This window comes from Trachymyrmex septentrionalis, unplaced genomic scaffold, assembly GCF_001594115.1.
Source record: "Trachymyrmex septentrionalis isolate Tsep2-gDNA-1 unplaced genomic scaffold, Tsep1.0 scaffold60, whole genome shotgun sequence".
NCBI classification, from domain to species: Eukaryota; Metazoa; Arthropoda; class Insecta; order Hymenoptera; family Formicidae; genus Trachymyrmex; species Trachymyrmex septentrionalis.
Window position 1 is genome coordinate 5,124,669 of NW_017305779.1, and position 12,905 is coordinate 5,137,573.

Genomic DNA, 12,905 nt, shown 5'->3' on the forward strand with positions numbered 1-12,905 from the left:
CTGTATATTGTAACACGTCATTGCGGAAAAGGTAGAAAAGGGGCTTTATCAGGAGTCAATGATCCGCACGCAGGCATTGCTCTTTTCTCAGGCTTCACTGGCAACAAGCAAAGTGTCTCGTCGGACACTTCCTCATCGGTCATCTGTTTTCTAGTCGCTTACGTTCCTTCGTTACATCGAACCCACATTTCCATCAACACGCATTAGAAACGAGCTGAAAGATTAATTAATAATCTTTGCAATTTTTTAAAGATACCGAATAATTTATTCTCTTAAAATAACGAAGTGGATTAATTGCAGAGAGAAAAAACGATCTCTTCTTTACGTCGATATTACTTCGTCGTCTTTCCATTCCAATAAAGAAAAACTTCGAAGAACTGAATTACAATTCGAAAATAAGCGTGCAATCTCTTTCGACGTTTCGTCTTTTCCTAAACTAGCGATCTTGACCTAAAGAAGTTTCCTTTTTGACTTCTGTTTACGGACTCAAAATGAAGAAGAAACTCAGAGAAAATTAAAAATAAGAAATAATATGCCCTCTTTCTGTCGTCTTCTCATAACCAAACGCGATCCGAAGAGAACCTTCTCTTTTGATACTCTTTATGGATTTAAAGAGAAAGAAACTTAAACGCTACGATTAAAAGCAAAAAGAACCGTGTCCTCCTTCTGTCGATGCTACTCAATTTCCCCTTTCTTCCGGGGTCTACTTGTCGTTTCTCTTCACGAATGAAAAAAACGAAAAAAAAAAAAAAAAAATTCGAAGAGTAAAAGTAGAGAGAGGTGGCCCTCTTTCTGCCGATGTCATGTCTTCCTTCGGCGAAATTGCCAAGAGATCGTTTCTCTCTCTAATCCCCTTCCGGATTTCCGGCGTCCCTACAAATACGTGAGATGAGAAAGTCCGTCTTTCAGTCTTTCTTACGTAATAGAGGAATCGGAAATAAAGAAACTCAGAGATCCATTATTAATCAGAGGTTGTAGTTGACGTGTTGTTCATTCCTAACAGGAAGAACACCCCGATTCTTCAGAAAATAAAAATCACATGTTTCCTCTTTCTAGACTTTTGCATTTCTCTTCTCGCGCGAGAGACTTCAAGTCTCTTCTGGGACACGAGAGAGTAGATGAGGTAGCTCCTTGTCTCTCTTACATCTCCACGAGAACGCCCGCAACCCGCAGGGTTCACGTGGAGAGAGAAAGGTGAGATGTGAAAAACGGCGAAGAGGAAGAGAAGCATGAGTGGAGAGTAGGGAGAATCGCAGCACAGCCCGAGGAGGAACTCGGAGGAGAGAGGTTCTGTTATCCGGCCGCGGTCCTCTCTCTCGCGGTGGTGGCAGGTCAGTGTTGCCGCGCTCGCGGCCGAGGACGGCCGTCACCGTCACCGTCGGCATCGTCAGGGAACGTTTTCTCTCTCGGTCTCGATCGCCTTCTCGGCCTCGGCTCGTGTGCGGCTTTTGCGCGGCGAAGCCATAGGCCACTGCGGGGCGTCGCGTGCCCTCCACGAACGAGAGAGGAGCAGAGAAGAGTGTGCCCGCCGGCACGCCGGCGGCAGGCGACCCGGACGATGAGCGACGCGACCCCGAGAATAACACCGCCGCCGCCGCCGCCGCCGCGAAGCGACGCCACTGCGACCAGGTATGCGCTACGTATCCGATGCTGAGAGAGGGTACGTCCGAGAGCCGTTTCCGTTCCGTTCCTTCATCGGGATGCGATCGCAGAGGGAACCCGAGACGCGAACTCTTCCGTCACGGTGGTACCTTGTTTGCTTGTTTGCCTCGCCTAGTTGAATGCGCTTAGCTATCTTTGGGGTCCGCTGGATCCGCGCCTGTTCTAGCATCTCGTTAGGTTGTCTCGTGAAACGAAAGATCTTTACGTAACTTGATAATACTTTATACCCGCACTGGGAGAAAACAACTTGGTGATAACAACTGTAAATTAAGGTGACGACTGCACAAGTTTTATATATATGTATAGAATTAATATTTGTGTTATGGAATAAGCTATTTTCAGTGGGGGATTTATACGTTTTTGCATTCTAAGCTCTCCTCTGTACACTCCTTGGCTCCCTTTCAGACAAATGAATAATAAAAAAAACGTATTTAATTTCGTTTTAGTATTTAATTTCATGTCGGTTCTAATAAAATCTTATTATTGTTAATAAAAAAAAAGTTGGCTATCGTTAAAAAGTATCACTTTTTTACCAAAAGTCAAGATTTGATTTTTATGCGCCAAAGCACCTACTTCAAGGTGCCACATTGGCGAACATTGCCACAACTGGTAATCCTGCACAAAATTTACTTTAATTTTGGTTCTTAGGATGGCGTCCTTAGGCCTTGGATTTTGTGGGACTTTGTCTAAATCCGCTATTGGCTATTTTATATATATAGTTATTGCAACTATGCATACATTAGTTTTTAACTGTATACATAAATTCTACGTTAATAAAAATAATACACTTGTCATTTTTATATGTTGCCATTATTACGTTTTTCTCGGGTGCATTGATTTATATATCTACATAATGTTTATGTAAAATGTTTATGCAAATCTTATTTTTAACCGACCGTAAAAGAATCGAAAGTAGAGTCTGATAGATCTAGAAATTAATTTAACAATAATTGTAATTAAATAATGGAAAGAAGAAATAAATGAGAATAACAAAACAAATAATTAGTAAGTTAAGAGAACAATGTGGCGAAAGATAAAATAAGATTGTATAATACTTGAGGTATTTTAAAGACGTGAAACTTTACACTTACGTACTGAAATAACAAACATCTCTAAATGGATAATGGGAAAATGTTTTCCAAGTCTACAAAAAACTTTACGTGTTTGTTTAACACGTTAAATAGTTAAAAACTTAAATGTACGCCAATGCTATAGTTAGATACAACTTGCCGTACGACTGTTTAAAGTTAGAGCGAAAGATGCCAACTAAGATCTCTTACCGATACTTTGCAGCCACGCAAAACATTGGACTTATTGTTAGATGATCTACTAATTTATATTTAAAATATTATAATTTGTTTCGAATTACAATCTGAAATATATCTACCATCTTCATTAGCATGTAGAAACATTAGCATACTATGTCGAGTTTCATCAACTGTATCTTAAAACTTATCGTTATTTGAGTTAACAGCGCCTCGATATACGGAAAAAAATGCAAATTTCCGCCGATTGTTACGCAGCGCGCAGCTTGACTTTTGGAGCGTTACGATGTCGAGCCACTTTGTCGTAGCAAGATGGAAAGGATTCAAGCCTCGTTTTTCTCGCGATATCTTCTTCCTTTTTTCAACAGGTCGCGGTCGCGTCACGCCACGTGAATCGCGCTTCGCTTCTCGCTCTGATACTTCCCGCATCTGTTTAACATTGATCTTGAACTCCCTCGCAGTAATAGAGATTTTTAAGACAACGCGAATATAGGGTGCGTTGACCTCTCCAGGCGTCATTTGGCGAATAATCACGCGATAAACGACGACTCCAATTAATTCTGACGAGCCGATAATTAACAAATACGTCAGAAATCTTTACTTCTATCAATGTAGATTAATCTCGATTTAATTGACTCTTTATTTTTGTTTAATTCTTAAAATTAGAAAAAGATAAAAAGTAAGTTAAACCATGTTTAATCTGCATTTTGATATAGAAATCTTACTGATATTTCGTGGGAACGCGAAAATAATTTCATATTTTCTCTCAAGTTGTACGCGTAACAACTTAATTGTAATGTGAAATGTTATAGACAGATGTGTGATCGGACAGAATTTAATTGATACAAATTTGTTATTGAAAGTTTCTATGGTTCTCTTCAAGTATCTGTGTGCCCAAGAAACATTAATAATTACAAGAGACACGCGTACATATTTTCGCGTGGGCATATTTTTGGAGTCGGGAATAGTTCTGTTCCAGAAATACTACCAGATGCGCGTACGTCTATGTAAATATGTAAATACGTAACCATGGTGGGAAACAGTCGGAACCCTCTCCGTGTCTTTCGATAAAACGAGAACAGGTTCCCGGCGGCTTTTCTAAACCTCCGGAATGTACCGCCTTCAAATGGATCTTGTTGTCCGCAGGTAGTTGATTTAGGAATTGCCTGTATACGATAATTATTATGGAGAGGCTGTTAAAAGATCGAGAATTAATTACGACATCCCTTTTTTTTCTACGGATCTCCTTCGTATGTTATCTCATATGTTTCTCGCCGTAGAGAATGTTATGTTAGAATGCCACGAAGAGGATGTCATTTTAATTACTGTCATGTATTTTCCGTCTAGCCTGGTGTTTATATATTTTTATATATGACCATCTATCATATGTAGTTCCTAGGACAATATATTTTTGAAGTCTGATACGGAAAAAACGATTTTTCTGAAATATCTAAAAATTTAGAAATGTATACATATAGATACAGACTTGGAAATAATTTCGTTGAATCATTAAAATAATATATGTGAAAAACTCAATGATGAGCAGCGCTGCAAAAAGTTTTACTATTATAGCAACTAAAATCAAGTGTCCTATATAACTACTTTGATATAATTCAACAAAATTATTTTCAGATCAATATTTAACTAAAATTTTTCAGTTTTTAGCAAAACTGTTCTTTTCGTATTATCTGATTTTTCAAATTGCGCAATATTCAAATACAAAATTACAAATCCTACACACACACACACACACACACACACACACACATTACATAGCCATTTCAGTTTCTCATTCTGGAATTTCTTTACGCTTTTGGATAGTCGGATAGCAAGACGCAGCCGCCTTGGACACCCGGTATTTTCCGGTCGCCTCAGTCCAAGTCCTTTTTCTCCGGATGATTCTCCGAAGCTCTTTCTCTTTCTCTTCTTCTCTTTCTTTATTTCTCTATTTCTCTCTTTCCATCTTTCTCTCTCTCTCTGGCAATGCACCTTGCACCATAAAGTCGGCGTCGTCGGACGGCGTTATGTACGGCCTGTAGCAGCGTAACGCGGCGGTGCAGGCCGAGATATAAGACAGATGTTGTCTCGAGGAGTAAATAAAACCGAGAGAAAAGGTAGCGAAACGATGACGGGACAGCAGCGACAACGACGAGCGAATCTACCGCCTGCCGTCGTTCCGTTCCATATCCATTTACCTTTTGCATCGCTCGAGTAAAAGCGAGAAATCCGGCCAAGGGAACACGCTGAATTTCGTACGACGCGCACAATTAAGAAAGCAATTTATATCTAGAACGTACCTGGTATCCCCGCATTTTTTCTTCCACGAAAAGAACAATTTTTCGAAAGTATTTCAAAATTTAGCCGGATACAGATCTAAAAATACTTTTTGTTAGACTATCAAAAATAATTATGTAGGACGCTCAAACATGAGTAGGTAATTCTACAAAACGTGTGATTTTGCAGGAATATTTTGACATTCTAGCAATCAATTTTAGTGTGTCCTACGTAATTATAATGTATACTTTGATAGTTTAACAAAATTATTTTCAAATCTGTAAAATTATTTTCAGATTTGTGTATTTAGCTGAATTTTTCAATGCTTCGGCAAAACCGTTTGTTCTGTAGGTAAATTATAAATTAAAAACGATAGACCTCTCGAATTTCGGGTAAAAAAACGCAGGAGTTATAATAATATCATAAGAATGTTATCCTGACTTTTTAATTGTCGCTTATAAGTTCACTTGAAATCATGACGATGTCATTACGATTCCGGGGCTGCAGGAGTGCGGCTTTTTCCTCTTCTCGTTCCAATTTCGAACGACGACATTTTCTTATGAGATCCTTCTTATGCATCTTCGCGGAATGAGAAACGATCGACGCACCGAGGCTCGTTGAAAGTCGATGCCGTACGGAGCGAGCATTTGTGGAGATTGAAAATTTTGCACTCACGGTGCCGTTAAGCAACGGTGCATCGCGCTGCATAGTCGGCGAAATTGTCGTGCGATCGTAAATAAGCATCATTCGAGCTCGAGCCGAATGCAGCAGATCCGATCGATTCAACAGCACGATAATTTCTTAGCGACGGAAACGTAACACACCGAGAACGCATGCACGTAATTCCGACCCGGGTCGAAGCTAACTGCATTGCCTGCATTCCGAGTCACTGCACTTTCCAACGCCGGTCGCCGGCCCCGCGCACAGGTCGTGTTTTCGTTCTCCGGAGAACTCGTGGAGTGAATGCCGATTTAAGAGTCAACCTCACCTAGGCGTTACTGAAGATAATCCAGCGGGATTGTAGGAATTGACTCCTTTGCATCTCCACGGGAAGAATTTCATGAATGATCGATGAATCTGCGGTTCATTATTAGAGATATAATCTGATATCCGTAACGGCGATCTGTCATATCTTTTCCTCCTCCCCGCGCCTCTTTCAGAGGAATTTAACGACTGGAATTAATAGTGACATGTACAATACGCGCACGCTTACACAGCTGCAAAGCGGCGATTTTGTATGTTAAGTTAACGGTACAGTAACGGTCGCTGTACGCGGATATTAACTGTCCGATCTTTAATGCTGTCGTAATCATCGACCCATTACTCAAATTACTTACCGTCGTTATTAACCGCAAGAGAGATATGCATTGCACCATAATGCCAGGCGCGATGCGTGCACGTTACATCGTTAGTTGACTATAATTAAGAACCACATCCCATTGATTGCTCATGAAATGGATCCAACAATTGTTTCTTTCATTTTTTATTATTACAAAAACTCTTGACCAATATATTTACTTTATTATTATAAATATTCAATAATAAGATAATTTAGATCGCTTACGTATATATATGAATAAATCAAAGTAAGGAAAGAGTCAATACAGTCGAAGCTCTTACAATTAGTAGAATTATTAGTAGAATATATAATATAATATATTAGTATATATTATCAAGATTGAATTATTTAAGCATTACAGATCTATCTTTGACCGTTATTACTTTTATTTTTTATTGTTAAATTTTCAAATGTACGGTCCAATAAAATTCTTAATGTTTATATTACGTTGCTTGAAAAGAAAGACGATTCTATACAAAAGATTCAACTTCCGAGGTAATATTTTTCGTAATAAATTTATTTACAGTTTTCCAACATATTAACATCTTTATAATATGATGCCTGATTGAGCATTAAATTATTAAAATTGCTTATCAATTTAATTCGCGATATTACTACAGTAGTTTATAGTCTGGAAAAATAATTCGGCGCGCAATTTGTATGACTATCAGTGAAAAATGTAAAAAAGCCCATTAGAGCAGCTACATCAGCTGAAATTACATAAATAACGCAAATTCCAAGTTGATGATTCCCGACAATTTAGTTCGTTCTTCTTTCCAAAGTTAAATTAGATAAAATAAAACCGAAGTCATATACATTGCGTCACTAAGTATAATAGAATCACATCGCTCATCAGATTGTCACATTTGATGTAAGCGTTTTCTCGCGACGTAAAGGTTTTGCGGTATCGACAGTCAGAGATACAATTGAATGACTACAAATATGATATATGCAAGTATATATATATATATATATGGTATATATAATAATTCAAGATTGAATTATTTAAGCATTAAAGATCTAACTTTGGCCATCACGGTCATTACTTCTATTTCTTATTGTTGAATTTACAATTAGTCTAATAATATTTTTGTATGTAAATTCGAAATACGCATTTAATACATCTAAAATGTAACTAAATAAGTTACAGTTATGGATGGAAGGAATGAGCGAAGTTAACTTCAACTTACAGTAACTGGTAACTTTGTTATAAGTAACGACATACTTCCTAATTCTGCGTTCTCGTAATATCCAGAATAACGATATTAATAATTAATTTATTACTTTACTGCTATTAATTTATTATTGGTTAATTAATATTAATTTATTAATGTATTACGCGAGTACCTATATACAATATAGTAACAGCGTTTAAAGTTCTGTCATTTACACAAACGACATTCCAAATTAATATTAACGCGCGTTAGCATGTTAATATTCCATACGATTGACGAGAGAAAGACGCATAATGATAATGAATGTTTTGCTTTACCGAGCGTGCGAGAACGTGCCGTATCATTCACGACGGAGTTGGTCAATTAATTGCAGGGATGAGATTTCAGGATACCTTCTGACGGTGGTCGGAGGGTGGCGCAGGCGCGAGACTTTCTCAATCCCTTCGAGAGGGAACGTGGTTCAGTGGCGATTTACCGGGAGGAGAAAGACCGAACTCCGAAGTGTTTCCTCAGTGCTTCCGCGCAGCGCGAGCTTTCGCGATCGCCGCGAGCTTTCGCGGGATGCGCGCTCGTGGAACTTTGGCGGATCTTCCCGAAAAGTTGTCCCACAACGAACAACGTCACGAGATCGTTCGACTTACAATTAACAGCGTGATTAATCGTAGCGTTCGGTTAACGACATTTTAGATTCTGCAAAGTGAACGCCGCTCGCTTAATTAGTTAACGTGACGCGCGGTTGAAATAATTTAGTCGTTAATTATTAATTAATATTCGTTTTGAGCTTCACTGTAATACCGTCAGCATTAATTGAACATTAATTCTCAGACAGAATCGATGATGAAATTTACTACTCATAGATCGAGCCTGTTCGATATTTTTGTTTGTTTCGAGCACAGGCAAAAGTTTCGTAGAAACTTGGCACGCGACTTAGATTAACGAATGAATTTTTTCTACCAACCTATTTTAATAATTCCGCACTTCCAGATTTCGAGTCGAACAAATTTTGACAGTTTCGTTGCACAGCTCGAGGTAAATTTATGTCGCGAGACTTGACATATCAAGAATCGACATTAGCGTGATTAAAGAAAAGAAGAAAATTAATATTATTAATTCATTTTCGCCTTTTGAAAGAGAAAAAAACATGTGTATTTATTTCGTAAAATAAGAAAAAAGTCAGTTTGTAGAAGAAAATATTTTAATTTTTATAAACACATCGTGTTGCGTTGGGAGTATTGTGTACGGATCTCTTTTCTCTTTGAGTCGCTCTCAAAGAGGATGCTTGTTTATTAATCGCGAATGCGAAGATTTTCTTCGCTTGACTTTTTCGCGTATACAAACCGGTGGAACGAGATGCTTATCGGCATGCAACGGGAAAGCCGTGAACGGTGAACACGAGCACTCGTAGCAGCCGGCGATGTTTCGGGAGCGGTGATATGAGAAAGATGGTGAGAGGCTCCGATAAGTAACGACAGCTTCACTGCGGCTGTTTAGCGGTGCGTATTTCCGGGACCCGGTGAGCGCGATCGATAGCTTTATCGGGATTGCCGCGGCCAGTCTGAGGGGTGTTGAAAGTGTCGGAGAGAAAAAAAGCATGCAGCTACTTTCCAGCTTCATGGGTCGGCACACGAAGCGAGGAGCCTCCTTGAAAAAAGGTATGTCGCGGATGAGCGCGTCCGGTGTCACGTGACGTTAATTAGCGTTAACCACCAGTTAAGTCCAGCGTCGGGAGAGGAAAACACGTGGCGATAATTTCACGGAGGATTTCACGGTGAGGAGACGTTAGCGCCAGCAATTTGTAGCACCAAGGCGGACCAAGTTTCCGCAACAAGTTCCTCACAAGTGCGCACCTGAGACTTTTCTCTTTGCAGCGCCCCCGAATTTTATCTTAGCGACAGATAGACGTATCGGTAATTTACTAAACGTGCGGAACGATAGATCCATGCATGGATTCACACGATCACGCTTCGTTAACTCTCTGTTCCTAGTAAACACGGAGGGATCAAGTTCTGAATCGTGGGATATATCACAGGATGAGCTATAATTAATGAAACTGCGTCTCATATATATATATATATATATATATGGAAGAGTAACCTGTTGTTATTCATCTTTTGATTGACGCGAAAAGTAACGTCAATTCTCGCGACTTAACTTTCGATGTCACCTCTTTCTCAAGTGCGACCTCCGCGTCGCACCTGGTAAGCACTTATCGTTTGTTCCACATTGTTGCTATCACGTCAACGCGAGCGAGAGATCTTTGCGTACCACACGAAACTATAATATATAGAACGCAACGGATGGAATATTAAGGCGAGTGGACGGGCGCATGATCTAATAACTTATTTGATCGATATTCTCGGAAATGCCTTCATATAGCCTCGGCGCTTAGCGGCTCACGCGATGTGGGATGCTCCGTGACCAGTTTTGTACGGTACGGCGATCATCGGGAACATCGAAATTGCTTTTCGTCGAGCCCTCGGAGAGACGAGGCAAGCTCCTTCATTTTGAAAAGCCGCGCGTCACGGCCTGAATGTGGCCTGTACGTTAGGTCACATCAAGATTAACGCATAAGAAACCCGTAACTCGAGTTTTTCCACGCGCCGCGCGCTTCAGTTTCTAAATATATATTTTACCGGTACGCGGAAAACTTATGTTTAGTTTATCGATTTTTATTCGTTAAACCGAACGCTTGTATGTACAAGCGTTCCCTTCCCGCCGCCACTATTTCCTCTGTCGTGACACGCCAACGATTACACGTGGTGCACATTATATCGCATTCGAAATGCGAAACGTGATTCGCCAAATTTAATCTGCGGAAGTAATTACTCTTGGCACAGCAGTACGCGACGTCAACCGCGTGAAAGGTTGCAACGCTAATTCCACCCCACATGCGTCTCCATAATGTCAAGGTCGTATCCTGAATTATCCTCGAGCTTGATTCGCCATGGAATCAGCCGCCGCATACAGTGGCGCGATTAATTTTGATAAAATAATTTCATTGGGAAAATTTGACAAGGGTTGCCCTTAAATATTCAAACATATCAGGAGCACTTTTTATCCAAGCGAGATCATAGGCCCTATTCTTGAACAAATATCGCATACGAAAATAGCAACTCCGTATGTACAATCGACTAATCGAGAAACTGTCATTTTTGTATGCGAAAATTATTTATATGTGCACAAGAATAGAGCTCCTGACCACGAGCTAAAGTTACTTTGAAAATTAAAGCTTGCAATCACAGATATTCGCGTAATATGTCGCTATTACATCCCTTACGTACCTTCAATTATCTTTCAATTGAAGAGAATTTGTATCTCTGGATGCCCTCACAAGGGTGAACGGAAGTTACTCAGATGTCCAATTAGTTTTGAAAAAATAATCTATGAATTTATGAATACGGATTTTAAAGTCCGCTATAAGTGGCTCCAAAAATGGCTTTAAATGACATTTTTTTGGAACTTTTTTGACTTTTTGGGTTTTTCTACATATATATGTGAGTAATATAAGTGGAATAGAAAGGAAAACTTAGGTCTTGATGATGAACATTTCTTTACCTATTTCTCTCGAAGTTCGAATTGCGTTTGGATATGATACACTTATAAAGTTGTATATGTGTATGAATGTATATAAGTATATATGTACATATATTTTCTTACTTATTATTAGAGTAACTTTTACCGAAACTGAAAACGAACTTATTACGTGTCAGTTTCGATTAAAACCACATAGTCTCTTCTTCATAAATATTAATTTTAATATGTGTAATTATTGTTTCAATAATTAAATTATATTTATGAAGAAGAAGTACTTGTATTCTTCGGCTAAAATTGACACACAACCGAAATTTCGATTTTCAATTTCAGCCGAAATTTAATTATTGTTTCAATAAATTATGATATTTATGAAGAAAAAGTATATAGGCATGTCTATATAACATATGGCCTTTATAGGATTCCTATTTTTTTAATTTTGATTTCGGTTTCGTTTGAAATTGACGTGTAACCGAATGTTTCGGTTCAGTTTCGGCAAAAGTTTTGGTCGGATTCTATTTATTATATATTTTTATTATATTCTTGTTATTTTAATTCGTAATACTGTTTAATCTACATAATGTAATTATAAAATTTTAATCTTTAATTTTGTGTATGTACATAATGGTAATGTGTAATAAAAAAATATATGTACTTTTATACGTACATACATTTACAAATGTACAACTTTATAAATGTATACTACATTCAAACGCAATTCGAACTTCGGAAGAGATGGATAAAAAAATGTTCAACATCCATTGGAATTGAGACTTAAGTGTTCTTTTCTATTCCACTTATGTACACACACACACACACACACACACACACACACACACACACACACACACACACGTGTGTGTGTGTGTAGAAAAATTCAAAAAGTAAAAAAAGTTACGAAAAAATGTCATTTAAATGTAGCGGACTTTGAAACCATTTTTCTAATGAATATTAAATTTTTTGGGCGAATGACACTTATTTTAGTTAATAAGAGGATACTATAACTTCTAACCGTTACTTTTCAAAACTAGTTGGATATCTAACTTTCCTTGTCAATGAGCACTGATGCATATTAAAGCCATCGTACACAAATTGTGTACGTAAAAATATGTATTTAATGTAAACGGATGTATGTGTTTTCTATAGAAACGGATTAAACCATGAAATTCTCAATACATTTTATTGTACTGTTAAGCAATTTTTGCTGCATTTTATAATCCGAAATACATTTTACATTTACAGATTAAATCAGTGTACGACGGTTTTATATACACGCGTCCAACCGAATTCGCTATTAGATCTTTTCCAGTCAATGATCGAACGCGAATATTTTTGTTTTTATAATCGTTAGACAAAGTATTAAGCAAAACTTTACTATCAACACTTTGTTTCGATAACATACGATATGTATTTCGTATAGTTTTATCAAGCAGCGTTTCATATACTGAAAAAAAAAAAGTTAATAAATATTTAGTTGAATACTGCCAACTAAATATTTATTAAATATATAGATATATTTATTTGATATAAGAAATGTTAATTTAATTTAACAATCTTTTTTTTTTATTGAACAAATATTTATTTACTGTAAGTAAATGTTGAGCTGGTAGTGTATTGAACTAAATATTTATTAAAATTGATTATATTTTTTTCTCAGTG

General features: G+C 37.8%; 1 protein-coding gene across 6 annotated transcripts in view; it reads left to right on the top strand.

The window, feature by feature from the left end:
• LOC108752638 (tricalbin-1-like) overlaps positions 1–12,905 on the top strand; it is a 33,287-nt gene that overhangs the window by 2,695 nt on the left and 17,687 nt on the right. The window contains exon 1 of one of the 6 annotated variants that reach the window (XM_018493621.1): positions 1,334–1,629. The exons of 1 other annotated variant lie outside the window; for it this stretch is intronic. Coding sequence is in view for 4 of the 5 variants with exons in the window: in XM_018493617.1 (XP_018349119.1) it covers positions 9,307–9,367 (61 nt within the window). In the remaining variant the exon portion in view is untranslated. Of the gene's footprint in view, positions 1–1,333; positions 1,630–9,043; positions 9,368–12,905 lie in introns of those variants that run through there. 4 more of the 6 variants (XM_018493617.1, XM_018493619.1, XM_018493618.1 and 1 more) reach the window with 4 other exon arrangements.